This window comes from Xenopus tropicalis, chromosome 3 (assembly GCF_000004195.4).
Source record: "Xenopus tropicalis strain Nigerian chromosome 3, UCB_Xtro_10.0, whole genome shotgun sequence".
NCBI lineage: Eukaryota > Metazoa > Chordata > Amphibia > Anura > Pipidae > Xenopus > Xenopus tropicalis.
The window spans coordinates 94,007,276-94,035,267 of NC_030679.2; the positions used below are offsets into that span (position 1 = coordinate 94,007,276).

The following is a 27,992-nucleotide window of genomic DNA, read 5'->3' on the forward strand; positions in this document are numbered from 1 at the left end:
GTTTCATTATTTGTTTGTTCAAAGTTAAATTGTCTTTACTGTAAGAAGTTGTTTGATGCAACTAGAAATGGGAAAGCATATTCAGAAGTCTTGCAATTAATTATCTTACCAAAAGTATTACACTTAGATGTGTTTAGCTACACAACGCACATTATCACTACCATGGAATAATAGCCTTCTTCTGCTCATGGCTGAGGCCAAGTGTGTATAGGTTGTGTGGTAAAACATACAGGAAAAAGTATTAACACCCATTTATTCTGTTAATAGCTTTAATTTCCACAATCTAGATTTAAGTAAAAAATATTCAGAATCAGACAGCTTGCATTTAATGGAGCTGATGTTCTCTTTCGTCCTGATGGTCTGGATTTCTGTTCTTCTTCAAACTCACTTAATAAGCTTTCTTAGTGCCACAGTCCTTTTTGCTGCTGTACAGACATTGAAGAATATATTTTAGGTTCATTCTTTTTCTGCTATTTCTGGATATCTGTAAGAAAATGAGAAGACCCCCAAGTGACCCCAAAGACTCCCTACATTTCCCTCTTGTATTGTGGCAGTGTATGTTGCTGTTGTAGAGGCCCCTGGGTCATGTCACCGCTACAATGACATTTGAAAGAAGGAAAGCAAGCAAGGAATAAGAGAGGAGCCCAATACATGTGGGAAAAGCAAAGAAATGGTAGAGGCCAGCATCATCTCAAATCAAACCTACCAAAAATAAAATTGATTATTTTCCACCTTAACGTGGCCCCTCCCATCTTCACTATTGCTGTTGACAGGATGCTCATTAACCCAGTTAAGCATGCTGCTGCTTGGGCAATCTTTGATTCTCTTCTTTTCTAGTCACAATTACATCACAGACAAAACCAGCTGCATCTTTCTGACATTGTCAAAATCTTTACCTTTCTCAGCCTATCTGCTCAACCATGCTCTGATCCTATGACTGCATCCTGCAAACTTCTTCTGTCTTCCAATCTGTATATTAGCCCTATGGGTCAAAAGCCTCTTTCCACTTATCTGTCTTGACACCTGCCACTGAATCCCTGAAGTATTTGTACACTTGTACTTGTACATTTGTACTTGTTTGCTTGCACTGTTGTTGCTATCTGTAATATCTGTGTATGAAAAGAAATGCTCAGCAATGAATAAACTAGAGTTAATAAAAAGACTGAAATGCATAAAACCTTTTTGTACAGCAGCTCCCTTTTTTGCAACTACTGCTTAGTCTACTTCAGGGTTTGATTAGCTCTGTGACACTTGGACTCCTTATGCTAGCCCAGCAGGCCAGTGCACTCACAGGTGCCTTCTTTAACACTGAACTCTAATTGAGAAACTCCAGTCTCATTATTTGAACAGATTGCAAGGATTTACCAGTGCCAGTGCATAAAATCATGCTGTCATGCTGGTGATCTGCCTCAAAAACTGTCCCCTGGGGCTCAGAGGCCTTGTTGTAAATGAGGCCCATCAGCCTTAAAGTTCCAGTTAGTATGAACCAAATCCTAATTAGGATATGCTAAAATTTTGGGGGGGATTTTGTAGCCGCGCGCGCACCAACTTTTAACCCTTCATGATCCTAATTAGCATATGCTTATTAGGATTCGGTTCGGGATTCGGTAGAATCCATCAGGGGGGGTTCAGTAGAACCCAAAAAAGTGGGTTTGGTGCATCCCTAGTTTGTACGATTAATATGTTGAGCTCAGTCTATTCTAACACATGCCAGAAATCTCCTCTCCTGTACAGACTTTATACTGCGTCCTGGGTATTCTGGCTGCAGTTGCGTAATGCTGCTGGCACACACTTCATACAATGGAACATTTAATTGCCTGTTATTGAAGGCCTACGTTCATTAAACATCTGAAACTAATTATCCATTCATTATTCTTCTCGTGCTGTGTAGTTATTTACTGCTGATTGTGCTTGTTGATCGTCATAGTATAAAGATCAGTATATTTTTTAATTTCACTGAAATATTCACAGGGGAATTTAGGCAGACTTTTGTGCACCAGATCTGTATATTTCCTGGCAACACAACAGTGGCTGTCTATATATAGTCACTGCAGAATTAGCCCTCATAGCTTCAGCTGCAGATTTTCAAGTTTAAGTCCTTATGCACCTTTACTGTATCAGAGTTCCTATCATTTCAGATGCTTAATGTATATAAGAAGACAGATTAAAAACTGTTGTAAATAAAATATTCATTTTTAAATTCCATTTCAAATTATGATCTCCAAAAAAATATGATATCCAAATGGCACTTTGATATCCACAAATTGCCTTCAATTCCACTCACACACTTTTTACTCCGTTTGCACATTGTCAATTAGCTCCTCATGGATTAATTAGGTGTGGGAGGTGCTGCTACATTGCTGTTTGATTAGGACTGCCTCCAGTGCAAGTGACCGCTCAGATGCCTTATGCTTTTACATTGGTGTTGTTCATATACGAGGGAGAATTAATTGTATTTACTTGCACTAATGTGATGACCTTACTCTTCCAAACTGCTGAAGCTAAAAGGCAAGCCTGGCTCATATTTGTCTTTGAAAACACCTCATGGACCTTTGTCTAACAGATTAAACACTGTCTCATATTTGGTTGGTTGGCTAGGAGAAAGGCTAATATTCTGCTGCAAGAACTAAGTCCACTGATGCAGTCTGCCCAAAGTAGCTAGGACTTACTCTGAGCATGCAGAATTAACATGAAATAAATGAGCTGAAAATAACAGAATATAAAAAACACTACATTTGTTAATCAAAAAAGTATTAACATTTGGTTTAGTTTTCCATGAAACTTTCCAATTCCATATTCTATATAAATATATCTAGTTTCCCTTTAAATCCAGTTAACATAAGCAGTGTAGCACCATCTATTTCCATTTCCCATCACCATCTGTCACTTAATAAAATGCTGAATTAAACCGTAATAATAACATGGGTTGTTTAAATGCTTTCCTATTCTGTGGCACAAATGGCATGTGTCAGTGAATGGGTTAATGCTAAAACCATATATAAAAGGGGCTGATAAAGGAGAGATTATTTTTCTTGCTCCAGATGGAACCCTTATATATAACACCATCTGCAATAAGAATACATTAATGTCAGCTCTGGCAGGTTTTTCTTCTGTTAGCACTTTGTACAGATTGTTCTGGAGCCCAGAAATAATATTGTGAGAAGACACAAAGGGGTGCTTAAGGGGTTTTCTGCAGTGTTATCAGGCTGATGCAGTTCTTATAATGGACAGCAGTTTTATGACATGGGAATCTACATTTATTATTCATTATTTATATAATGTTTCATCCCCATGAATGCCATTTTAGCCATAAAGCATGCTTCATTCTTTGCCTCATGGCTAAAATCGCACAGCAAACATAATGAAACCACATATCTTTGAGGACCCTCTACATTCCTAAGCCCCCATTACTGGCATAATTTGCTTCCCTTGTCATCCCTACTGTTCTTATTCTATTTAGGAGCCACTACAGCTCCTTGTTGTACTGCTTTCTCTTGCTGCAAACTGTTTATCCCTTCACAACAACTCACTGTCATACTTTCCATTCCTGTTGCTGCTGCCCATTACTCCTCACTCTCCCAAATACCTATTGTAACTCATTAGGCTCATGGCAGTTCCCCAATTTTTTGTTTATTTAATAGCCTTTTTTCACCAATTTTTGTTTAACTGTTTCTGTAACTGGGAGAATGAGTGGCAGCAACATTGAAGGTATGACACAGTGCACAGCCTGCCGCATGTATGCAGTTGTGGAACAACAGTTCCAAAGTGCATACCTCTGTTGTGGATGTGAGCGAGTTGCCACTTTAGAGGCTCGCGTTAGAGCACTAGAGGAACAAGTTGCAACACTGCGTTCTATTGACAATCTTGAAAGAAGTCTCTTGCTAACTGAACAAGAACTAGCGGGGTCAGATAGTATGGGGGGAGGGGAGCAAGGAAAGGATGATAGGGCAGTAAGCTGGGTGACAGTTAGAAAATCGAGTGTGGGGAAAAGAAAAAGGGAGGCTGCTCCAGGGTTTGCGCATCCCAACAGATTTGCCAGATTGTGTGAAGAAGATGGGAGTGTGAACTCTGGACTGGCGGTTCTAGATGAGGCTGATCTCTCTAACAGCCGGGAGACCAGTTTCTCTAGTAGTGGTGGGGAGGAGAGCAGAGCTAGGCCTAAACAGATGGTGGTTATAGGGGATTCAATCATTAGGAAAGTGGACAGGGTAATCTGTCGAGCGGATCGCTTCAACCGGACAGTTTGCTGTCTTCCTGGTGCCAGGGTTCGGCATGTGGTTGATCGGGTCGACACATTATTGGGAGGGGCTGGGCATGACCCGGCTGTCTTGGTACATATCGGTACTAACGACAAAATGAACGGTAGGTGGGGGACCTTAAAGAGTGAGTTCAGGGATCTAGGCTCTAAAATTAAGCAAAGGTCCTCCAATGTAATTTTTTCGGAAATTTTGCCGGTGCCGCGTGCTAGTTTAGGGAGACAGCTGGAGCTTAGGGAGCTAAATGCGTGGCTAAAGTCTTGGTGTAGGAAGGAAGGGTTTGGGTTCCTAGAGCACTGGGCTGACTTTTCTTTGGGGTACAATCTATACAGCCCTGACGGATTGCACCTCAATGGAAGGGGGTCTACTGTGCTAGGGGAGAGAATGGTTAAGAGGCTGGAGGAGTGTTTAAACTAGACAAGGGGGGGGTTGGTAAGCTAGATTCTTATGGGAGAGCTAGTGTAGATGGGGCAGGGGGACCAGTAAAGGGTTGTGGGGGAGGAGTGAGGGGGGCATATAGTTTATCAGATAAGGAGCTTCCATTGTTACAAGGGAAACAGACTAATTTTCACCTTAGCTCTAACTGTCCTTTAGCTAATGTAAGCTGTAGAGGAAGAAGTAGTAATCTCCGCTGCATGCTGGCTAATGCGCGTAGCTTGTCGTGAAAAATAGGGGAGCTGCAGGCTATTGCATGTATTGAAAATTATGACTTAATTGGTATCACTGAGACCTGGTGGGATGAAAAATGCGACTGGGCAGTGAATTTAAATGGGTATACGCTTTTTAGGAGGGACAGAGGGATTAAAAAGGGTGGAGGGGTTTGTCTTTATGTAAAGTCAGATTTAAAGCCATGTAATAAAGACATTACCAATGAAAACGTTGAATCTCTTTGGGTAGAAATTTCAGTAGGGCTGAAGGTCACAAAGAAAATGATCATTGGTGTATGCTATAAACCACCCCGTATAGATGAGGGGGATGAGGCCCAGCTACTTTTGCAAATGGAGGAGGCTTCAAAACTGGGTCAAGTTGTTATTATGGGGGACTTTAATTATCCGGACATTGACTGGAGTAATGGGGTGGCTAAGTCAGAAAAAGCTAGTAGGTTTGTAAATATGCTAAATGACAACTTTTTATTTCAGGTGGTTCAAGAACCTACTCGGAATGAGTCTATTTTGGACCTGGTAATATCTAATAATACTGAACTTATCTCTAACATTTGTGTGGGTGAGCATTTGGGGAACAGTGATCACAACATGGTCTCCTTTGAGATAATGCTACAGAGACAGCTCTATAAGGGAGTAACTAAAACGCTCAATTTTAGACGTGCAGACTTTGCCAGTTTAAGGGCATCTCTGCAATGTGTCAACTGGGAAAGGCTTTTCATGGGGTTAGACACAGAAGGAAAATGGAACATCTTTAAAACATTGCTTTGCAGGTATACACAACAGTATATTCCCCTTGTAAGCAAGGAGAGGCATCGCAAAGCAAAACCCTTATGGCTGAATAAAAGAGTTAAGGTCGAGGTTGGTAATAAAAAACGTGCTTTTAAAGCATTCAAGTTAGCTGGGACAGCGGAAACTTTCATCAGGTACAAGGAAGCAAATAAAGCATGCAAAAAAGCTATCAGGCAAGCTAAAATAGAGATGGAAAGGGATATTGCAGCTAGGAGTAAAAAGAATCCAAAATTATTTTTTAATTATGTGAATAGTAAAAAAATGAAGCAAGAAGGGGTGGGAACTTTATTATCACGGGGAGGTACGTTGGTTGATGAGAACGGGGAAAAAGCTGAAATTTTGAACTCTTATTTTTCATCTGTCTATACATCTGAGGAGCCAGATAATGAAGGCTTCCCTTTTAATATACCCAGTGCTAGTAATTTAGCTACTGGCGCATGGGTCACTCGGGAGGAAATTCAAAAGAGACTTGAACATGTAAAGGTAAACAAAGGTCCAGGACCGGATGGGATTCATCCCAGGGTATTAAATGAGCTGAGCGCTGTGATTGCCAAGCCTCTTCACATAATTTTTCAGGATTCGTTGAGGTTTGGCATGGTGCCGAGAGACTGGCAGATTGCTAATGTGGTGCCGTTATTTAAAAAGGGATCTCGTTCTCAGCCTGAAAACTATAGGCCTGTTAGTCTGACATCAGTAGTAGGAAAGCTTCTGGAAGGGGTAATAAGGGATAGGATAGTTGAATACATTGCAGTTCACAATACTATTAGTTTGTGCCAGCATGGTTTTATGCGTAACAGATCTTGCCAGACTAATTTAGTTGCCTTTTATGAGGAGGTGAGCAGGAACCTTGATGCTGGAATGGCAGTTGATGTCATCTACTTAGATTTTGCTAAAGCGTTTGATACAGTACCGCACAGAAGGTTAATGATCAAATTGAGGAATATTGGCCTAGAACATAATATTTGTAATTGGATAGAGAACTGGCTGAAGGATAGAGTACAAAGAGTGGTGGTAAATGGAACATTTTCTAATTGGGCCAGTGTGGTTAGTGGAGTACCGCAGGGGTCAGTCCTTGGTCCTTTGCTTTTTAACTTGTTTATTAATGACCTGGAGGTGGGCATAGAGAGTACTGTTTCTATTTTTGCTGATGACACTAAATTGTGCAAAACTATAAGTTCCATGCAGGATGCTGCCGCTTTGCAGAGCGATTTGACAAAATTGGAAAACTGGGCAGCAAACTGGAAAATGAGGTTCAATGTTGACAAGTGCAAAGTTATGCAGTTTGGTAGGAATAATATAAACGCAAACTATCTACTGAATGGTAGTGTGTTGGGGTTTCCTTAATGGAGAAGGATCTAGGGGTTTTTGTAGATCACAAGTTGTCTAATTCCAGGCAGTGTCATTCTGTGGCTACTACAGCAAATAAAGTGCTGTCTTGTATAAAAAAGGGCATTGACTCAAGGGATGAGAACATATTTTTGCCGCTTTATAGGTCCCTGGTAAGGCCTCACCTTGAGTATGCAGTGCAGTTTTGGGCTCCAGTCCTTAAGAAGGATATTAATGAGCTGGAGAGAGTGCAGAGACGTGCAACTAAACTGGTAAAGGGGATGGAAGATTTAAGCTATGAGGTGAGACTGTCGAGGTTGGGGTTGTTTTCTCTGGAAAAGAGGCGCTTGCGAGGGGACATGATTACTCTGTACAAGTACATTAGAGGGGATTATAGGCAGTTGGGGGATGTTCTTTTTTCCCATAAAAACAATCAGCGCACCAGAGGTCACCCCTATAGATTAGAGGAACAGAGCTTCCATTTGAAGCAGCGTAGGTGGTTTTTCACGGTGAGGGCAGTGAGGCTGTGGAATGCCCTTCCTAGTGATGTGGTAATGGCAGACTCTGTTAATGCCTTTAAGAGGGGCCTGGATGAGTTTTTGAACAAGCAGAATATCCAAGGCTATTGTGATACTAATATCTACAGTTAGTATTACTGGTTGTATATATATAGTTTATGTATGTGAGTGTATAGATTGGTTAGTATAGGTTGTGTGCTGGGTTTACTCGGATGGGTTGAACTTGATGGACAATGGTCTTTTTTCAACCCTATGTAACTATGTAACTATGTAATGTGTCAGTAGGAATCACGTGAAAATGTTGGCAATGACGATTTCATTTTCATTCTTAACTGAAAAGTCACACACTGCTGCTGGCAGTAAGTCCTCCAGGAAAGAACTCACCTGAATAACAGATAGAAGGTTAAACATGTGATCTGGAGCAGCAGGAATGTGATGAAAACGCCACTTGTCAAGCAGGAAGACTGGTCAGTGTTGGTTGGACATTGCAAATTGTGAGTGCTGCCCTAGAGGAAAACATATAGTACTGTTACCATCACTTTACCTTTTTTACCATCACAGAAACACAGGCTTTTCTCAATTTTCCACATACTTTACTTGTTTGTGCCTTCCAGCTGTTGTAATTTAGGAATCTTTGCTAAGAGTAACAATGGCTTATTTACAAAGCCACCACAATGTACATAATGCAAATTTTGGACATAAATCCCCTTGTTTTGTTTTTATACAATGCAGTGATTTTGCCACAATTCCATTAGAATTCCTAAATCACAGCCCAGCTCTGCTGATGCTCCTTGTGCTACAAACTGCTTTTATCACTTTCTGGCAACTAATGAGCACACATAGAACTTGCCTAGAAATATGTCTGGTGCCAGACAAAGACCCCATTAGGATATGGAAAGTTAGGGCACAATGTTGGTATTATAGATGTACACTAGCAGATCCTGCACTGTGGGCAGTGCTATTTTACCACTCAGGGACATCATTCTCACCGAAGTTTTGACCAGGCTTTGTAGGTTTTTCTTTATCATGCTGAAATCCTCAGTAAAGTTGCTGCTTGGTGAAGGATACAGGTCTTTAGCTTTCTCTGCCACCTTTACAATGCTTCCTCTGTGAATAAAAGTTAGATACTGATAAGCTAAGCTTGTATAAATGCAACTTTGTGCTCTCAGGTCTGCTTCTCACACTTTCCTATTGTTTAGGCCTACATTTGCTAATGCTTTACCCACCACATAAAAGTATGGTCACCCTATAGTTTCATCCATATAAGCATGAATAACCATATCAGAACATTCTATTGATTAGAAGAAATACTTTCAGAGAGAGATTTACTTGAGGCATGTAATGGCAGCCAGAGTCTTAGAAAGATACACAGAGTAGTCTCATTTTATGTTGTGCTATTTCACATCACCTTTAAATGTATGAGAAGTAAGAGGGATGCTTGTCTATATGTGTGCTCTTACTTGGAGTTGTATAGTTATGTGATATCCTGTGTGATGATGCTAACACCAAATCATTAGGTGACATATAGACTATGTTGTACCCACTGACTGGCTGTTAGACTTTGACTCCAGTCTTAAGCCGGCCATACGCAGGCAAATTTAAGATGCTGATTCTGCCCCTTTAGCTGGGGTCGATGGCTTATCCGTAACAGGTTGATCCCAACATTGCTGGTACACATAGTCAGAACAAGCAATGCTGGGTATAGCAAAGGACATACTGTGATACTGCTTTCAATAGAAATTACATTATACTTTAAAATGACCTGTGAATGTTTAATTAATGCATGTCGGAAAGGTACTCAAAAATACATTTTATTTCATTATTTAGAATTCTGTATTTGGTGTTATAACCCCTTTAATAGTCTATAACCCTAAGTCCAATGGCAATTTCAGTTATCCTTCCCATGTTGCTTCAGTTTGCCCTCAAGCAGTAAGTTCATTTGCAAAGAGGCTAAATTATCTTCTGTCTAATATGCCGAAATCAAATAGGATTAACCCAGAATTTTGAGTTTTCTCTGATTTAAATGCAAACCAAATGCAACCAAACAGGGAAAGGAGAAAGCCCTCGGTATTGCTTTGGAGGAGTAATTAATTACTATATACATATTTAATATACTGGAAGGAACTGCCTGCTCATAGCAAATCATAAGGTTACTGGTGACCTCAGGGAAGATAGAAAGAGTTGAAAATATGTAAATATAACCAAGGTCACTTGTCCGCAGGGCTGAAATGTTCTTTCTGATGAAGTTAATGTAAAATGTACAGTGCTGTGTATAGATATAGCACTGCATGAATAGCAATACACATACATACAAACTGGATCAGAAGAGAGGAACATAGAGGTTTGCTCTCTAATAAACAGTGTAACATATAAGGCTTGATAAGGCAGATTGTGTTACAATTTCCTGTACCTTAAAAAGTAGATTGTAAGCTTATAAGCTAATGGTACATGGACATTTTGATGCCACTGCCCTCTGGCAGAAAACAAAAACAGGCAAAACTGCACCATACACCTGGCACTGCTGCTAATGATACTCAATGAGGAGCACAGTGTGCAAAGTGGATGGAGTTCTTACTGGCAGACTTCCAATCAGAACTGCTCAAGCTCAAATTTAAAGCCATATAAAGCCATAGCCTATTGTGAACATGAAGTTTCCCCCACTGGGAGCAGGAATCCCTTTAATAGTAGTGTGTGAAAAGGGATTGTAAAAATTACATGCACACTGTGTTCAATGCACAATGCATTCAAACACACCTTGAATGTGTTCCAAGCAGTGGTTATAAGGGATGAAGGTGGGCACATTGTACAGATAGAGTACAAATACTGTACATACTTCACCCAGTGGGACATACAGTATATCCGAATGCAATAGATACAAACAAGCACAGTTTTTACAATCCATTTATGTACCCATGTGTGCTTCCTGCCTAAATATGCTTATGGTCGGTAGGCAGAGAAAGTCTAAAAAGATATATTAGAAAATATTTTTAAGTACACATAAGATCTTACTTTAAGTCTTGCACCTTGACCAAAAGTTCTCGAATTCCATTCACTGCAGCTTTCAATTTATCTTCACCCTGAAGTGCAGGACATAAGAACTTTAGATGTCATCACCATACAAAATAACTGATTGGTTGCCATAGTTTACTGCCCAGGTGCAAATTATGTGTAGGAAACCATAGACTAGGGGACATTTAATATAAAATATTTTGCTCTCCATTACCTTTACCCTGTACTTTACTGCTTTTATGCTCCAGGCTGCTGTTCATGCTATTTCTTCCTGCCACCTAAATTACTTGCTTTGAAGATTACCAATCACACCTCATTCCACTTTTCTCTATTTTTACCTCTACATGGTTTCAACTTGCAGAATGGTAAGTTGACTTTAAAAAACCCTTCCCCCTCCATTTGGGTCCAATGACATTAAATCTCACTGTATCAACAAAAGGAACGACTGAGGTTCTGTTGCCCCTGGAGTGATAGGGCATTTCATTTTTCAATATACCAACTCCCAGTGTTAAATAATAATTTGAATTCCACAAGTTGGTGGCTCCAACCAAGCACAGATTCCACAAGGAATCATAAAATATAAATAGATTGTGTGGAATTCAAATACTGTTTACTCAATATAACACAAATTTTACAATCAATAGGTAAGTGGCCAGTCTACCAATGCATACACATTAAGATATAACATATAATTCATAAGGCCACTCAAAATGTAAAAATATCTACCAAAATTCATTAAAAAGTTTCAGAATTCCTCAGCAAGAAATGGAGTCTTCAAACAATTCTTGAAAATCAATAAGCAGCCGCTATTGTTCAACAGCAATTTCATTTAATTATTGCTTCATTACACAAAGTGTTCATTTTGGTTTAAAAACATCATTAACTGCTACAATGCTGACATCCCCAGAAACAAGAATCAAACCACTCAGCATGTATTGGCAAGTAACAATAAGGGTGAAGACAGACGGGCGATTACTTACAGCAATTTTCAGAAAAAAAGTAGTCCCGTCAACTAATTACCCAGTCGCTACCTCCATTCCCAAACTAAAGTTGTTACTTTACTATGTTTATATACATCATTTTATTCCAGCCTTGGGTCTAATGCTGATTTATCATGAGAGTCCTGGGTTCAGACAGACAGGGTGAGATATATTTAGCTTCCAATCATTGAAATGGAGCATGGAGTATGACTGCATATTGTAATGCATTTTATGTTGTGCTAGGAGATGAAAACAGGAAACAAAAAAGAAAACCCTTTAAGCTTTTAATCCTTCAAATCGTAAGAGGTTTAAGACCATGGCATACTAAGTAATGAATGAAATGAAGATGGGGCAGTCCAGCCGATAGAAAGATAAGCTGGAAATAGTATGAAATGAAATCCTCAGTGCTGTGACCCGTCTGGACTCCCTGCATTATAAAAGCTCTTTCCCCAAAGTGAGCGGATCACATAATCGTTCTCTGGCCCAGCCATCCAATCCAAATTAGCATGAAAATTGTTATTTTTTAAATCAGTGTTCAGAAAGATTTGCCTTTAGAGCTAGATAGAAAGAATCTGTGTTAATTTGAAAGGTGCTGCTATGAGTGCTAGGCAGAATTTAACAAAGTTGTGTGGGGGGGGGGGGGGGGGGGGCATCCTCCTCAGAATGAGACATATATCAGTATAGAAGCAAAAAGCTCTCCTGGATGAAAAAGCCTACTATTTCCTTCCTGTTTGAGGGGCATTAAAATAATCCTCAGCATCCTTGCAGGAACAGATTTGTTTAGTGTGCATTAGCAATACACCATCACTTAAACTGTAGGAAGTACTGGATTAGGAGCCCTGACCAAGTTCACAATAAGGCATGGCTCTACACGTTCCTGCTAAGCCCCACACCCTTGTCATGCAGCATTTAGGAAAGGAACATTGACAGCTATGGATCCATTTGACAGTATTGTAAGCTCTTTTGGGTAGGGCCCTCTTCACCTCTTGTATCGGTTATTGGTTGCTTTATATGTCACTCTAACATGTTATTAATATAAGGAATCTACTCCACAGGAAAGAATGTACACCCAGGCTCTGGTTCTCAGCAGATCCTTTATACCTTAACGGCCTGAGGTTGATCTCAGAAACAAACCCTTTGGTTGCTTAGCGTATCAGGTTCCTGCATGGTCTTAGATATAACCCATTTTCGCTAACAGAGGGGTCACTATGCTGATACAAATGTATAAATGTATTACATTTGGAAAATACATACTAAAGCAGTTATCCACATAGTTACCCACATTTATAGTTATAAGTATAGTAGTATTGGAAATAGGCTCAAAAACCTAAATCTATAAGATGACTGATATAACAGCAATCCTCTTATAGCTCCAGGCATTTGCATTGAAATCCTATTTTGTTCTGAAATAAGACACCTGGTTCTGTTAGGATCAGCAGTCTCCCAAATCTGCTAAATACGGGGAACCGCACATGGGGCAATGTCAGACATTTTCCCCACACAGGTTTTGGGCTGGATTGTGAATGTGACTGGGTGGACTGGGCTTGGCCAAAAAGACTACAATTTTACATGTGGAGTTTAGGAGGTATAGAATAGAGGAGGTAAGGAATTTGCCACAAGCAGAGGGAGAAGAGAATTAGCAGTCAGAAGCAGCCCTGTAAACACAAGGCCAAAACACACACTGGTAGAGAAAGAGAAAAATATTATTGCAAAAGTGATCCAAAAGATTTTGAGATTGTGGCCGAAATGTGTAACTATGATACATCTTGAGAATGTAGAAAAGCAGCCTTACTTCTGTACATGGTGCAGAAAAAATGTATCTGTACACAGGCAGGAATGTATGTGAGGAATAGAAACCCTCTTTTATGTAAATGCTGCTATTTATAGTTCAGCCACCAGGTGGCTTTTAAGGAGCAAGAGGCCAAGGAGAGGCTATATTACAGAAAGAACAAGGTACTATGTTCTCTTTAAACATAATCACAAAAAGAAAGGGGAGCTAAACCAACAAAACAAAGGAAAAACAAGTTATATTTCTGCAAATAGTCAGTGAAACTTTTATGCAGTTAATCAAAAGGTAAATCCAAAGTATTGTTGTCGATATGGGGTGCTGCCTCCTCAATACAGCTGGTCAAGCCAATAGATTCTGTGAACAATCAAAAGAAAAGAGAGGGGCGTGCTCCCATAGTATAAAATAAATTATATATATTTATTAATTAAAATATATTGCACTTACAAGTTTCTGCAGTACAATCAGCAGCTCATATAATACAGTCCAGGTTGATAACCCTATAGCCCAACGCGTTGACTTTATTTTTGTAAGTAAATATATATCACTACTTTCTCTTTGGCTGATAAGAAGAACAAGTGAATGATGCGAGGGAGATGTGAGGTACCAAAGAGAAGAGAGTAAGAGGTCATTGTTCCAGCGTTACCTTGTCCAGATAGGGACCCAGTGGAAGAGGGACTTATAGCTAAGTAGGGCTTAGTGTCTCAAATGCAAGGCTGACCCCTGTTCTGAAAGTCTGTAAGAAGGTACAGCATCCCTAACAGGAAAAAAGGAGCAGGAAGAAGACATCAGGCTGGGCCCAGTGGCTGGAAACTTTATGCTGATCATGTTGTTCATTGGGAATTTGTGTGGTAAGGGTTACCTAAGAGGCTGTACTGGTGACTACAAAAAAGTGTTCCTGAGTTCATCTGCAACATAGATGGATTTCACTAGAACATGCTGCACACCACTGGGTCTTAAATTAGAAGCTGATGGCTTCAGCTACACAGAAAATCTTAATTAGATGCACTTAAATGAAGACAGATTCACAATTGTAGTGTTTGTATGTATTCATTTGATACATATTTATTACATACATGTGTCTCCATGAGACCTGGAGGAACCTGATCAGTTCCAAAGCACAAAAGCTCCATGAGTCAGGTCTAGCCTTTAGCATCCTTTCTTCAGTGAACAAATGACTTAACCCTGTGAGTACTGAGTGCCAGCAAGCTTACTGGTAGGTTTACGTCCCATATACCGCTGTAATGCGTTAGAGCCGACTCATAGAGACTGCCTAGGGCAAGAACTGTTCAAGTGCCTTTAGGCTTGCTTACAGTTACAGTGCTTTGCATCATTGTGCCAGACCAAAGCCTTATTGTAAAACACTGCATGATAACACAATTCCCTAATCATTTGTTTGTATATTCTGTATTAATTATTGTTAATCACTGGAGTAACATCTTATAATATTCACACTGATTATATTGTACATAATAATTCTCTTTCCTTTATCTTCTTTGAACACTAAAGGGCTGATTCAGTAAAGTACGAGTTCGAATCCAGAAATGAGTAAAATTCGGATTAGATATGATAATTTCTGATGATCGGAAATGTCACGAAAATGCTTACGAAAAAATCATATTAGTCACGATAATATCATATTGGCCATCCGAAAGTCACAAAATTTTCGTATCCGAACGATCGTAAACAGCGGCAAAACCTTTCTGACTTTGATCCTTCTGTGCATGGTTTGGGAAGCCTCCCATAGGAATCAATGGCACTCTGCAGCTCCAACCCGGCCCAAGGAAAGTCTCCCATAGGGCTCAATGGCACTCTGCAGCTCCAACCTGGCCCAAGGGAAGTCTCCCATAGGGCTCAATGGCACTCTGCAGCTCCAACCTGGCCCAAGGGAAGTCTCCCATAGGGCTCAATGGCACTCTGCAGCTCCAACCTGGCCCAAGGAAAGCCTCCCATAGGGCTCAGTGGCACTCTGCAGCTCCAACCTGGCCCAAGGAAAGTCTCCCATAGGGCTCAATGGCACTCTGCAGCTCCAACCTGGCCCAAGGAAAGTCTCCCATAGGGCTCAATGGCACTCTGCAGCTCCAACCTGGCCCAAGGAAAGTCTCCCATAGGGCTCAATGGCACTCTGCAGCTCCAACCCGGCCCAAGGGAAGTCTCCCATAGGGCTCAATGGCACTCTGCAGCTCCAACCTGGCCCAAGGGAAGTCTCCCATAGGGCTCAATGGCACTCTGCAGCTCCAACCTGGCCCAAGGGAAGTCTCCCATAGGGCTCAATGGCACTCTGCAGCTCCAACCCGGCCCAAGGAAAGTCTCCCATAGGACTCAATGGCACTCTGCAGCTCCAACCTGGCCAAAGGAAAGTCACGATACCGAAGCTTGAATTAATCCGAAACTTTTGCACTCGGTGTGACAAATTCGATTTTGTCACACAAATTGTTGCACTTTTTGTCGCAAAGTACGAAAAAGTCATGCAAATTAACAAAAAAGTTGCAAAAAAATATGCACAGTATGAAAACTTGAAAAAATATGATTTTTTGTATTCAGAAGCGATCGTACTCTGATAAATGAGCCCCATAGCCTCCAAATATGGCAGAAAGATTTAGGAAGGGTAAAGGGGCGAATTATATATGCATTGTCAACACATAAGTCAGCTGTATGTTAGTTGTTAGAGCAGTGCCCTTCAACTTATTACATGTAGTGGGCAAATTATTTGTCATACATTACTTTGAAAGGCCAGATCATATTAAAATGATACACAATAAAGTCTGTAGAGCCCTTGAACAGACTGGGGGGGGAACCCTTTGAAGGCCACATTCAGCCCGCTGGCCTCCAGTTGGACAGCCTTGTGTTTGAGGTCCACCTATTACCTTTTCTCCTTTCCATTACTATTTTCTCTGCCCAGTCTTTTTTTTTTAAGTCCTGTTTTATTCTTTCCTTGAACAAAATCTGGGTTGTGTATGATAGGGATCATTGAGCCTGGGTTCACCAAGATCTTTAAACAGTTTCTGATAACATAGTCAAGTTGTTTAATGGTCTTATTTGTTATTAAGGGTGTTGAAGAGTTGTGGGATCTAGCCAGAACTTGGCACATACAGACGCTAGACAGCAATCTTGGTCTTTTTGCACCTGTGGTTTGTTATCTCTGTGATTGGAGATGCGCAGAATGTGTGTGAGAGCAGTATAACAAAGTAATAATGTTTTCTGTTTAGAAAACCCTAAACATCGCTTTGGGATTTGGCCTACATAAGTTTTTTTTCCCCAAAACTATGTTGCTTTTTGCTTTTTTACCCTATATGAAGAGTCCAGTATCTTTTGGTTAAATGCATTAACCAAACCTGTAGACCAAAGTGGGGATAGTCTAAAATAAGTATAGAACCTTATTAATAAGTAATTAATGAAATTGGCTTGTTTCACTTTGGCAAAAAAATTAGTGAAACCATGGAAAAATTGCAAGATTTCTCCAAAATGAATTTGCTTCAATGGACTAATGAAATATTTTGTTTACAGAGTTTTTAGTTCTGCAATAGCAAATACACTGCCAAACATTAATAGGGAAGCTCCTTTCCACTGTGTTACAACTGTTCTTCATAGAAAAAAATGCCAATGTTGTAAATTTCTTTCTTATACTGTGCATGGAGAGCTTCTTAGATATACAGGTGAGGGCTCTAATTCTAAAGGTTAGCATGGAAAGGGCAGTTATTAACGCTGTATGTGTTCTTTTATCCAATGCAACAGACTGCCTTTTTTCAGTGAAATTTAAGCACGGATTTGCAATTATTTTGGCTGCTGGCAAAAAATGCAGATTTCGCTGTGAAACTGTACAGGGTAAAAAAAGTTTGTTCTTCCCTAGTAATAATTTTTTATTATTTATTTATTATTTTAGTATATCTAGGTCCAGAGACATGAATGCCTTTAGATATTAGATGCAGTCTTTGCTTTAAACAAAGGAAGAGTTAGTTAGAATTCTTCATCATTTTAAACTTTAAAATCAGCTGGTCAAATAAAAGTTCAGGCCTTACTTCTAGTGATGTAAGAATGTGCAACACTGCCTGCTGCACTATATATAACATATTACGCATGAATTTATTAAGTTTGTAAAAAAATGTAATTTTCTTCTGATTGTTGTTACAAAAAAATTGAGAAATAATATACAAAACTATGGAAGTATAATTAATTTATACAGATTGAATTTCTCTGCCTCCCTTGACTTGCACACTAACCTGTTCCTTCTTTACAGTTGTGGTCTCATTGGCTGCAGAACCACTCAGATTCGCTCGGAACCTCTTTTGCTCCTCCAGAGTTATACCCAGTCTCCCCTTCAATATCCTTAGCTCCTCAAGCACACGGTTTTGTCCTCCCAGAACCATGTCTAGCTCTCGCTGACTCTCTGATTCAAAGGTGTCATCGTCTGGAACAGATAAGGAGAAATCAGAATGTTAGTACGAGAACTGAGGCAGTAAAGGGAAGAGAAAATTAAAGGGAGAGGATATGGGCCAATGAGAAAGAAGCACTATAAAATGTAAGTAAAACAGCAAAGGAAAAGCATTTGCAAGCCTAGGAAATAGGACAAGGATGTAAATACCGGTATGGGATCTGTTATCTGGAACCCCGTTATCCAGAAAGTTCCGAATTACAGGAAGGCCATCTCCCATAATTTTCATTATAAGCAAGTAAATGTAATTATTATTTTATTTCTGTAATAATAAACTGTGCCTTGTACTTGATCCCAACTACAGTATAAATAATCCTTTTTTTGAGGCAAAACAATTCTGTTGGGCTTAATTAATATTTTAATGATTTTTGAGAATACTTAAGGTACAGAGATCCAAATTACACAAAGACCCCTTATCTGGACAACACCAGGTCCTGAGCATTTAGGTCTTAGTCCCATACCTGTACTCTTCACTAATAGAAAAGAGTGATGGACAAGGAGAAGAATAACAGCAGAGCAAGAGACTGGAAAGGAAAAGAGTGTGCATGGGTTATTGAGTGACAGAGAGTGTCAGGGCTGTGGCACATGGGGAGATCAGGTGCAACTAATCTCCCTGATATGACATCCCACCGGAGATAATGTAAATCGCCGGTGGGATGGCATACGCGGCGCCGCGATCGCGGAATTGCCTCTCGAGGCAACTTTGGCATTTTCGGCAAATCGCCGGCGCTGCGTATGTCATCCCACCGGTGATTTGTCACGGGCGACTAATCTCCCTGTGTGCCACAGCCCTCAAGAGTTGAACCTCTCTTACAGGTGCCATATTATTTGACCTATGCAATTTGGCTATTAATGTGTGTGTTCCAAAAGAGGCAGAATTACATTGTAAAACCCCCACTTGCAGCCAGTTTTACCCTGCAGGCTCTAAACTAGCAAAATGTTTAGAAACAAAAATAGATAACAAGCACATTTTAGGCAAAGGCTGATTACACTGGCTAACTTACAGCCCATCTATTGGCCAGTCTATCAGTTGTACCATTTAGATACTGGTTCATTTGTGGTCAGCTTAAATCACTATAGATTTTAATAGGTCAATAAGGGCTTCAAAATTCACACAAAGACAATATAGTACTTAAAGACATCCATGGCAATAACAAGTCAAGATAAGGCAGACAAGAGAAGAAACAGGAATACCACAGAAGACCGACCCTCTTTAGGATGTTCTTTCTGAAAATCCCTGATATTTTTGTCTAGTTCCTTCTGAAAATCTTCAAACTCTTTTTCAAACTTTTCCTTTTCAGAGTCTGGGATCTGCGATGCAGGAGACTGAAAAATAACACAAAGTTGCATGAGCTACAGTACTGGGAAAGGACCTCCTTCTACTGTGAACATGGCACTTAATCTATATAACATCTTTGTATAAGTGTATAACCAAATATTCCGTAATCGATTAGCATTAGAACCCTCAAGCCCATATAAACAGGTACACGGGCCCCAACCATAGCATAATCACCTCCTGCCAAGTCCTACTCAGACTGTGCGTCAAGAATGAGAGTACATCATGGTCATCTGTACATGAGAAGGAAAGAAAGCATTATTAAAAAAAAAGTTTCATTGCCTAAAAACCACACATCATTTAGAGCAGCGGTTCTCAACCTGTGGGTCGGGACCCTTTTGAGGGTCAAACATCCATATTACAGGGGTCTTCATCAGAAAACACATATTTCCGATGGTCTTCGGAATAATTTTATGGTTGGGGGTCACCACAACATGAGGAACTGTATTAAAGGGTCGCGGCATTAGGTTGAGAACCACTGATGTAGAACAATACATTTTAATGTACATGTAACCCAAGGGACTTTCCCTATAAATATTATGCTAGGGATGGCTTCCCACAATATTCTAAAACATAACAATGACTTCATTTTCTATTCATTAATCTACCAAAATAGAGTACTATATTGTTGCAGTAGTATTTATAAAGGTGTCCTTTCCGTCACCATTTATAATTAGCATCTTCTACCTGCAATAATTCCTGTAGCTGCGGATATTCCAAAGTAGCCAGAAGGTGGGATCACCATGTTCTGCACCTCCACGCACAGCTCAAATGCATCATTACTTGGGGACAGACCTTTAAATACAGAGACCTAACGAAGAGGAAAACATAACTTTGTTATAAATGCAAATATAAATAAATAATATATATAATAAACACACGCTTATATAACTATTACTGATTGCTCACCCGAAGAGTCCTCTTGTAGTATCTGATTTTTGCCCTGAAAGGCCGTATAGTATTCCGGAAATTGTAAATGCAGGAGCCTAAGGCCTGACTTAAACCATCACTGCAGGAACAAAGAATAATTGCAATTTAAGAGAAAAAGTAATGTCTTCATGGTACATTCATCAAAAACCTACACTATGGAGATACCTAGGCTAACCTAGGTTACCAGGCTAACATATGACAACTGAACTAGAAATCAGCCCATCATAGCCACAGTGTACTAACCTACAGTGTGCAAAGTGTATGGAGCAACCTGACAGGGAATTCAATGTAAGGGCAGCCAGCTTTCAGAAACCCTTACAAAATGATTACTACTGAATAATGCTATTGATTTTGTATGGTTAAACCTGTGAAACCTGTGTATTTAGCAAAAGTCTTAAGCCTTGTTTTTTATTTTTTTGGCTAGAATTTCCTCTAGTGATACCTGTATAAGGCACAGTAGCTCCTGGGATCCCATGAGAAAGTAATCACTGCCTATTCACATCTAGCAGATATGAGACAAAATCAGGCAGAGCAGCAAACAATTCTGCATAAAGCTGATGGCACATGGGGAGTTTTTCTCCTCTTACATCTAACAGTTGGTAGACAAATACTTAAATCCACCCCTGCGGTCACTTGAACTGGAAATGCTAAAAGATACTGTGATGAGAATTTTTAGACAAAAAGGTATGTTCCATTACAGTGAAAGGGAGGCAGCAGGAGTGTTTAGGGCTCTTACAAGCATTTGTACCTATGTTCCTGTGCAGTGGATCATGTGTTCCACCACGAGGGAATGCAGAAGTAAATGCAGCCCCTTCTTTTTCAATTACTTTGTACTGACAGTGCTGGCCAGAAGTACCAAACACAAATGAAATTGACAAAATTGGAAAACTGGCCAGAAAAATGGAAAATGACATTCAATGTTGAAAAGTGCAAAGTTAAGCACTTTGGTAGAAATAATATAAATTCTAGTTATACACTAAATGGTAGTGTGTTGGGGGTATCCTTAATTGAGTAGGATCTGGGGATTTTTGTAGATAACAAGTTGTATAATTCCAGGCAGTGTCATTCTGTGGCTACTAAAGCAAATAAAGTGCTGTCTTAAAAAAAACCGCATTGACTTAAGGGATGAGAACATAATTTTGCCCCTTTATAGGTCCCTGGTAAGGCCTCACCTTGAGTATGCAGTGCAGTTTTGGGCTCCAGTCCTTAAGAAGGATATTAATGAGCTGGAGAGAGTGCAGAGACGTGCAACTAAACTGGTTAAGGGGATGGAAGATTTAAGCTATGAGGTGAGACTGTCGAGGTTGGGGTTGTTTTCTCTGGAAAAGAGGCGCTTGCGAGGGGACATGATTACTCTGTACAAGTACATTAGAGGGGATTATAGGCAGTTGGGGGATGTTCTTTTTTCCCATAAAAACAATCAACGCACCAGAGGTCACCCCTTTAGATTAGAGGAAAGGAGTTTCCATTTGTAGCAGCGTAGGTGGTTTTTCACGGTGAGGGCAGTGAGGTTGTGGAATGCCCTTCCTAGTGATGTGGTAATGGCAGATTCTGTTAATGCCTTTAAGAGGGGCCTGGATGAGTTCTTGATCAATCAGAATATCCAAGGCTATTGTGATACTAATATCTACAGTTAGTATTAGTGGTTGTATTTATAGTTTATGTATGTGAGTGTATAGATTGGTAGGTGTGGGTTAGGTGTGCTGGGTTTACTTGGATGGGTTGAACTTGATGGACACAGGTCTTTTTTCAACCCTATGTAACTATGTAACTATGTAACTTGCAAATAAGATTCCCTGTCCCACTGGCCAGGTTAGCAATGCTGCTGCTGACAGTACAGTTTGTATAAACCCCATTATAAAAGCATTTACATTCAGCATGCAAAGACTGGCAATCTGTATATTCTGGGGGGGGGAACCCAAAAATATCAGTGCAGGTAAACATAGTGCAGTTCCACAGAACATAATCTGTCAGTGACTGAGATATCATACCCTTTCCCTTCAGACACCATTTTACATTACATTACAGACCCAGTAAATTTATTTTTAGTGGATTGTGATTCATTTTGGATCTGTAGAATTATTCATGCAAGGTAAGACCCTGGGTAACATTATTCTTCTCTAACATAGATTAAACCAACTTTTAGGCTGTGACCAAATTCAAGAAGAGGGATTTTTATTCCAGAGCTGTTTAATGAAAGACAGAGAGCATTGTGCTGTGCACATATGTGCGTGGGGACACCACGAGTAGGAGGGTAAGAGAGAAAGGAGGGAGCGCCCATATGCTCTGTTTTCCTCTCTAGAGAAGCATCAGCCACATTTAGGATCCCATGTGTAAAAATACACAGAAACAGGAGCGCTTGGCTACATATACACAAGTTTCTCCAATTTTCCTACTCTTCCACTGAAATAATTAAAATAGCCAACATTCTATATCCTTTGTAAAATAAACTTAATTTATCTCTCCACTTTTAAATGAGCCAGTCTGTTACAGTATCCTATTCTAGTTTAGAGAAAGTAAAACCAGGGAAGGCAGAAGAGACATGTGCCTAGGGTGCAACAATGGGGGGTACCATTGGTTTGCTACCCTTAGTTTAGGGGGAATGCTATTGGATGGCGGGAGATTGGGGGAGAGAAGCAAAATCAGGTAACTCATGAAAAAGTAGTGGGGGTGACAGTTGTTCGGCTTTTAGTGGACAGTTCATTTGCTTTGATTGTGTTGCAGGGAAAAAGTAATATAATTAGAGAGCTAGGATAACCAAAAGGAGAAGGTTAGTAAATACGGTGCATATAGTGACTTGAAATTGTTGTGGGCTTGTGCTTGGGGTCTATTGTATTTGCACAAATGAAGTTACTAATAGCAAATAATCAATAATTAGAATTAAAAAGTCTATAATACAAATTGAAATATGAAAGCAAATATCTGATTTATTGCTATGAGTTACTGCCCTGGTGTAGTTTAGCAACTTTGTTAGTAAAATAATTCAAACATTAGCGAGGAAATAATACCGAGATTCTTGGTAAGAGTGTATTCACAGGTCTTAAATGACAGACCTCAATGCAGCTTAAGATGAATCTACAGGGGCTAGCTTTCTTAATTAAATTAAATGAATTAAAGATGAAGACTTGTATTGGATGGGGTAGTTAGAGATGTGTAGTTCTCGTTCACAGATTTCTCATTGTCTGACTAATATGGCCATCAATTGTAATAATGATGGTACAATACCTGGTGTGATCATAACTCAGCTCTCCATTGTTTCCCACAACCAATATTGCCGGGTTATCGTCCTGAACAGATGAGGATGAGGCAGGTATTAATTAAGTATATAATGTATACATATATATACACATTCCTAGTATATACAGTAGTTTGGGATAAAATATTTATTGTCTGTGTTTCAAAAGCTGAAACTTCAATAAAGCTGCAACTAACACTCAAGCCAGAGATGAGTGGTTAGTTTTTAGCAGATCTCTGACTGCTAAAAACTGCAACTATAAGGAATGCTGGGAGATAGAATTCATGACTTTTGGGGTCCTGAATTTGACATTCTTGACTTAAAAAGTCCCTGACACCTTTTGATTATGAGGTGCAGGTGAAAACTCTGCCGCTAACCACAGCAGGCTTTCCCACACAGTGAGAATCCAGATAGAGCGCAGACTTCATTCCCCAGATGCCTCAGAAATGTGACTGCAGAATAGAGCCAAATGCTGAGCTAGTCTGTACATTTAAGAGCATTGTTAATAGATACTGTACATATTTTTTAGTTTTATAAACACCAGTATCTATAGCATGAATATCTGAATCCCAACTACACTGACCCACACCAGATCCACTAGAAACCTATTCCATATCTACCGCCCTTTCCGTATATGGGTGTTTTCTTATTGCTGCTCCTTCCAGTTTTAAGTGGCGTCCTAATTGTAGCCATCTGCTTCTGAAAATGGTCAATATATATTTTTAGTGCTTTTGTTATACCTTTTCTGTATGCTAATAAAATGTACATTTAAATTCCTTTGGCCCTGCTTTAATATTTCTACTAATACACCACTGGAATTCCCACTCACAAAGGTTTTTGATCAGATATTTGGCAATAAAACACAAACCAGCAGAAATGCTTATTATTTAACATCACGGAAACAATATTTATGGGTGCTAAGTATGGACTCTAGGGCTATAGTATGTGTTTTGGGGTGCTCATACTAAGGGGTTGATTCACTAAAGGGCGATAAAACGAGCGCTATTTATAGCATGCGTTAAAAATGTTACCGCTTCTTATTTTTTGCGACTTAATGACAGGCGTCATAATTAAGACACAATGTTCTTTGCGTTATTTAACTTGCGATGAGCATTTTTCTTGCATTAATTCCCGCCGTGTGTGTTATTTCCCACTGCGCACAATATATTTTGCCGCTTGCTATATTAGCGCACGATTTTACACACATAACCATTACTTTCGGAAAACTACTGTTCTTAAAATGACCATTTCCCTGAAAACTGGAGGATGCATCACTCTAGGGCAAACACATACTTGAAAAAATCCCACTGCAAGGTCCATGTTGTGTTGCCAAAAGCTCATGAACCACAATTTTCTTAAAGTACCGCCTATGTGTTTGTGAATCATGCATTAGTATTATTTCTATGTGAGAATTAACGCAATGCGAGGTAAGTAATGCATTGTGATAGTACATTTTTTTGCGCATGCGATATGCGTCTTAATGCATGCAAAATTACTTTGATGAATCGGGACTTAATTATCGCATGCTTTTTAACGCAAAAAAGCATGCGATAAGCATTATCGACCTTTAGTGAATCGGCCCATAAGAGTGTTATAATACTCTGACATTTCCATCTGCATTATACCTTGTGATCTTTATCATGAGTGTCAAATATTATTCCTACACCATCCCAGAAATCTGCAGAGCCATATACTGGTCCTAGCCGTCCTGGTTCCTTCGTATACCACACCGCCTGTCACAAACAGAAGATCGGTTATTACGGCAAGCGCTCTCTGGTTCCAAAATAATGGTATTCACAGCAAAGAAACAACAAGGAATTGATGGAACTTCTATTAACACCAAAAAAATAAACCTATATCAAAGTAATTTAAATATAATGCACTGTTGGCCTGCTCTGGTAAAACAGGTGTGTTTGCTACAGTAACACTACTATAGTTTATATAAATAAGCTGCTGTGTAGCCATGAGAACAGCCATGGAGAAAAGGCACAGTTTAAATAGCAGATAACAGATAAGCACTGTGGATTATAATGGGGGTTTATCTGTTATCTGCTAAGTAACCTGTGCCTTTTCTCCTTTGAATGGCTGCCCCCATGGCTACACAGCAGCTTGGTTTATATAAACTATAGTATGAAATAGATTTATTTTTATCATAATGGCTTTAATAAAAACTGTAGGAATTCTGCCTTTTAATTGTTATTTTTTATATTCTGCCTGCATGAATTTAACCCCACCCCCTCCCTTGCGCCTGTTCTGCCTCTCTGGTGGCTACAGACAGGAACAGTGGGCATGTGAGGAGTGGACAGATTTGTGGGCTGTAATAGGAGAGGATGGTGGAAGTGCATCAGGTGCAGGGCTGTGGGTCCAGGTAAGACATTCAGTACAGTGGTCTTTCTTAGCCCCTCAAATGTGTAAGTTGCTATTGACTACCACTCACAAGAAGCAGAAAAGAAGGTTAATACATCAAAAGTGATAAAAAAAAATAAAGACCAGACGAAAGATGTGATCTTCCTCTTTAATAAAGGATACAAATGAAATTTTAATGAAATATACTTAAGGGCTTAGCTGATTTCACAGCAACCATGCACATTGAATTTCTTTGATAGCCCTTATTCTTTCTGGTTATTTGGTTAAGCAGAAAAAAAGACCTCAGTATTTAATTTCTCTCACCAGTCCTTCGGCTCCCTGACGTCCATGTCCTGCAATTCTAAAGGACACCTCAAGCTCCCAGTGCGGGAAAGAGGCGTTGTGTATGGTCCATATGGATCCACTATGTAGCTTAAGAGAAGGAACCAGCCGGACTTCATCTTGACTGGCAATCGCATCTACACAAATGAAAATAGCACAGTTACTCACTCCACATTGGTACGGGATTAGTTATCCGAAATGCTTGCAACTTGAGTTTTTCCCTATTTTGGCTCACCATACCTTCATTCTATTAAAAACATTTAAACGTTAAATAAACTCAGTAGGATTGTTTTGCCACCAATATGGATTCATGCAGCTAAGTTACCAATAAGTACAATCTACTGTTATTTTTTCACAGAAAAAAATAATTTTAAATATTATAATTATTCATAATAATTTGAAATATATTCCCGCAAAATGCAATATTTACTGGCTGGCCACAAGTGTAACGCAATTTGCAATTACAAAATTTGGGGGATATTACTAGTGGCACATTTTTTTGTAGGAGCAACCCAAGTACAGGTATGGGATCCCTTATCCGGAAACCCATTATCCAGAAAGCTCAGAATTACGGAAAGTCTGTCTCCCATAGACTCCATTTTAAATAAATAATTCAGAATTTTAAAACTGATTTCCTTTTTCTCTGTAATAATACAACAGTAACTTGTAATTGATCCCAACTAAGATATAAACAATCCTTATTGGATGCAAAACAATCCTATTGGGTTTAATTCATGTTTTATTGATTTTTAGTAGACTTAAGGGATGGAGTTCCAAATTACAGAAAGACCCCTTTTCCGGAATACCCTTGGTCCCGAGCATTCTGGATAATGGGTCCCATACCTGTATAAGTAAAATATAAGTACAATGCAATGGAAGTGTGACTGATCTGACCACATTTCCTACAAACATACAGAAGAGAGGGGATTGGTTCATGCACATTCCCAGGCCCCATGTTTTATTAGCAATTTATTTTGTGCATACATTTTCCAAAACAGGGTTTTTGTTACAAAGTTACAGTCATACATTTATCATGTGTTAGAACAGTTGTGACCATAAATTGTACCAAAAACCTTATTTTTAAAAGTATATGCACTTGCACAGATACTAAATTACCACTGAAAGGGGACTGGGGAATGTGAATTGATCAATCCCCTCTTTTGTAAGAGTAAGTAAACCTACAGGTAAGTAAACCTACAGGCACATTATATGACTTTCCAGGCTGCAACTAATATTACTATTTAGTCACTAGGCTCACTGACCCCTGCATCCAGGTATTCCATTGATATGGGAGGCCTTAATATAAATACAACAATAATATCAAAATAAAAATGCAGGCTTCTGATCAGTCTGCTTTCTGGTAACAGTAAACACAGAAAGACAATTCCAAAGCCAGGGACAAAGCAGATCATTTTCAGAGCTGACTGGATTCAGTTTAACTGCAATATATTAAAAGTGTTTTTTCCCCATGTCTTACCCTAATTAGCCATAAGCCACCCCCCAGCTACAGTTCCAGGCATCTGACTTTAGGGTGGGCAGCCTCAGAGCTTGGCAATCACTGTTGTAACATATTATGTTAGTTATAAAGGAAACTGATTACTATCACCCCTGTATTCCCATCTTTCGAGAGAGAAGGGGCTTAGACCTCCGTGAACATTATTAGATTTCAATATGTTGTTTCAGGTCACCACATGCTGTTAATATAACTATCAAAGCTATATATATATATATATATATATATATATATATATATTTATGAATATTTGTGTCTATATTGCGGATTTCTATTACATACATATGAATCACATTTGTTTATACAGCCAAAATTCTGAATTAATCAACTTACCTCCATATTTGTTCCAGAAGGGTAATGTCCCATCAGGAAGTGTGACATGAGGTCTCTTGAAACTGTACTTATATTCAAACCTACTGTGAGCAGGCTGATCCTGAGCTGTGGGTAGGTGGGGAAGGAGGGAGAGAAGCAGAATAAAGCAATGGAGAGGAGACATTTATATAATAAAACTGTGGGGTTTTTCAGAGGC

The 27,992-nt window shown here is 39.5% G+C and overlaps 1 protein-coding gene across 1 annotated transcript; it reads right to left on the reverse strand.

Moving 5' to 3' along the window:
* Positions 1 to 255: 255 nt before the first annotated feature.
* cplx3 (complexin 3) lies at positions 256 to 27,992 on the reverse strand. The gene is given in 13 exon segments (NM_001011205.1): positions 256 to 425; positions 7,939 to 8,060; positions 8,544 to 8,661; positions 10,564 to 10,631; positions 17,550 to 17,737; positions 18,970 to 19,087; positions 19,275 to 19,330; positions 19,785 to 19,908; positions 20,007 to 20,106; positions 23,253 to 23,314; positions 24,888 to 24,995; positions 25,933 to 26,087; positions 27,797 to 27,992. Coding segments are annotated over 13 exon segments (1,419 nt in total). The 5' UTR covers positions 27,960 to 27,992; the 3' UTR covers positions 256 to 388.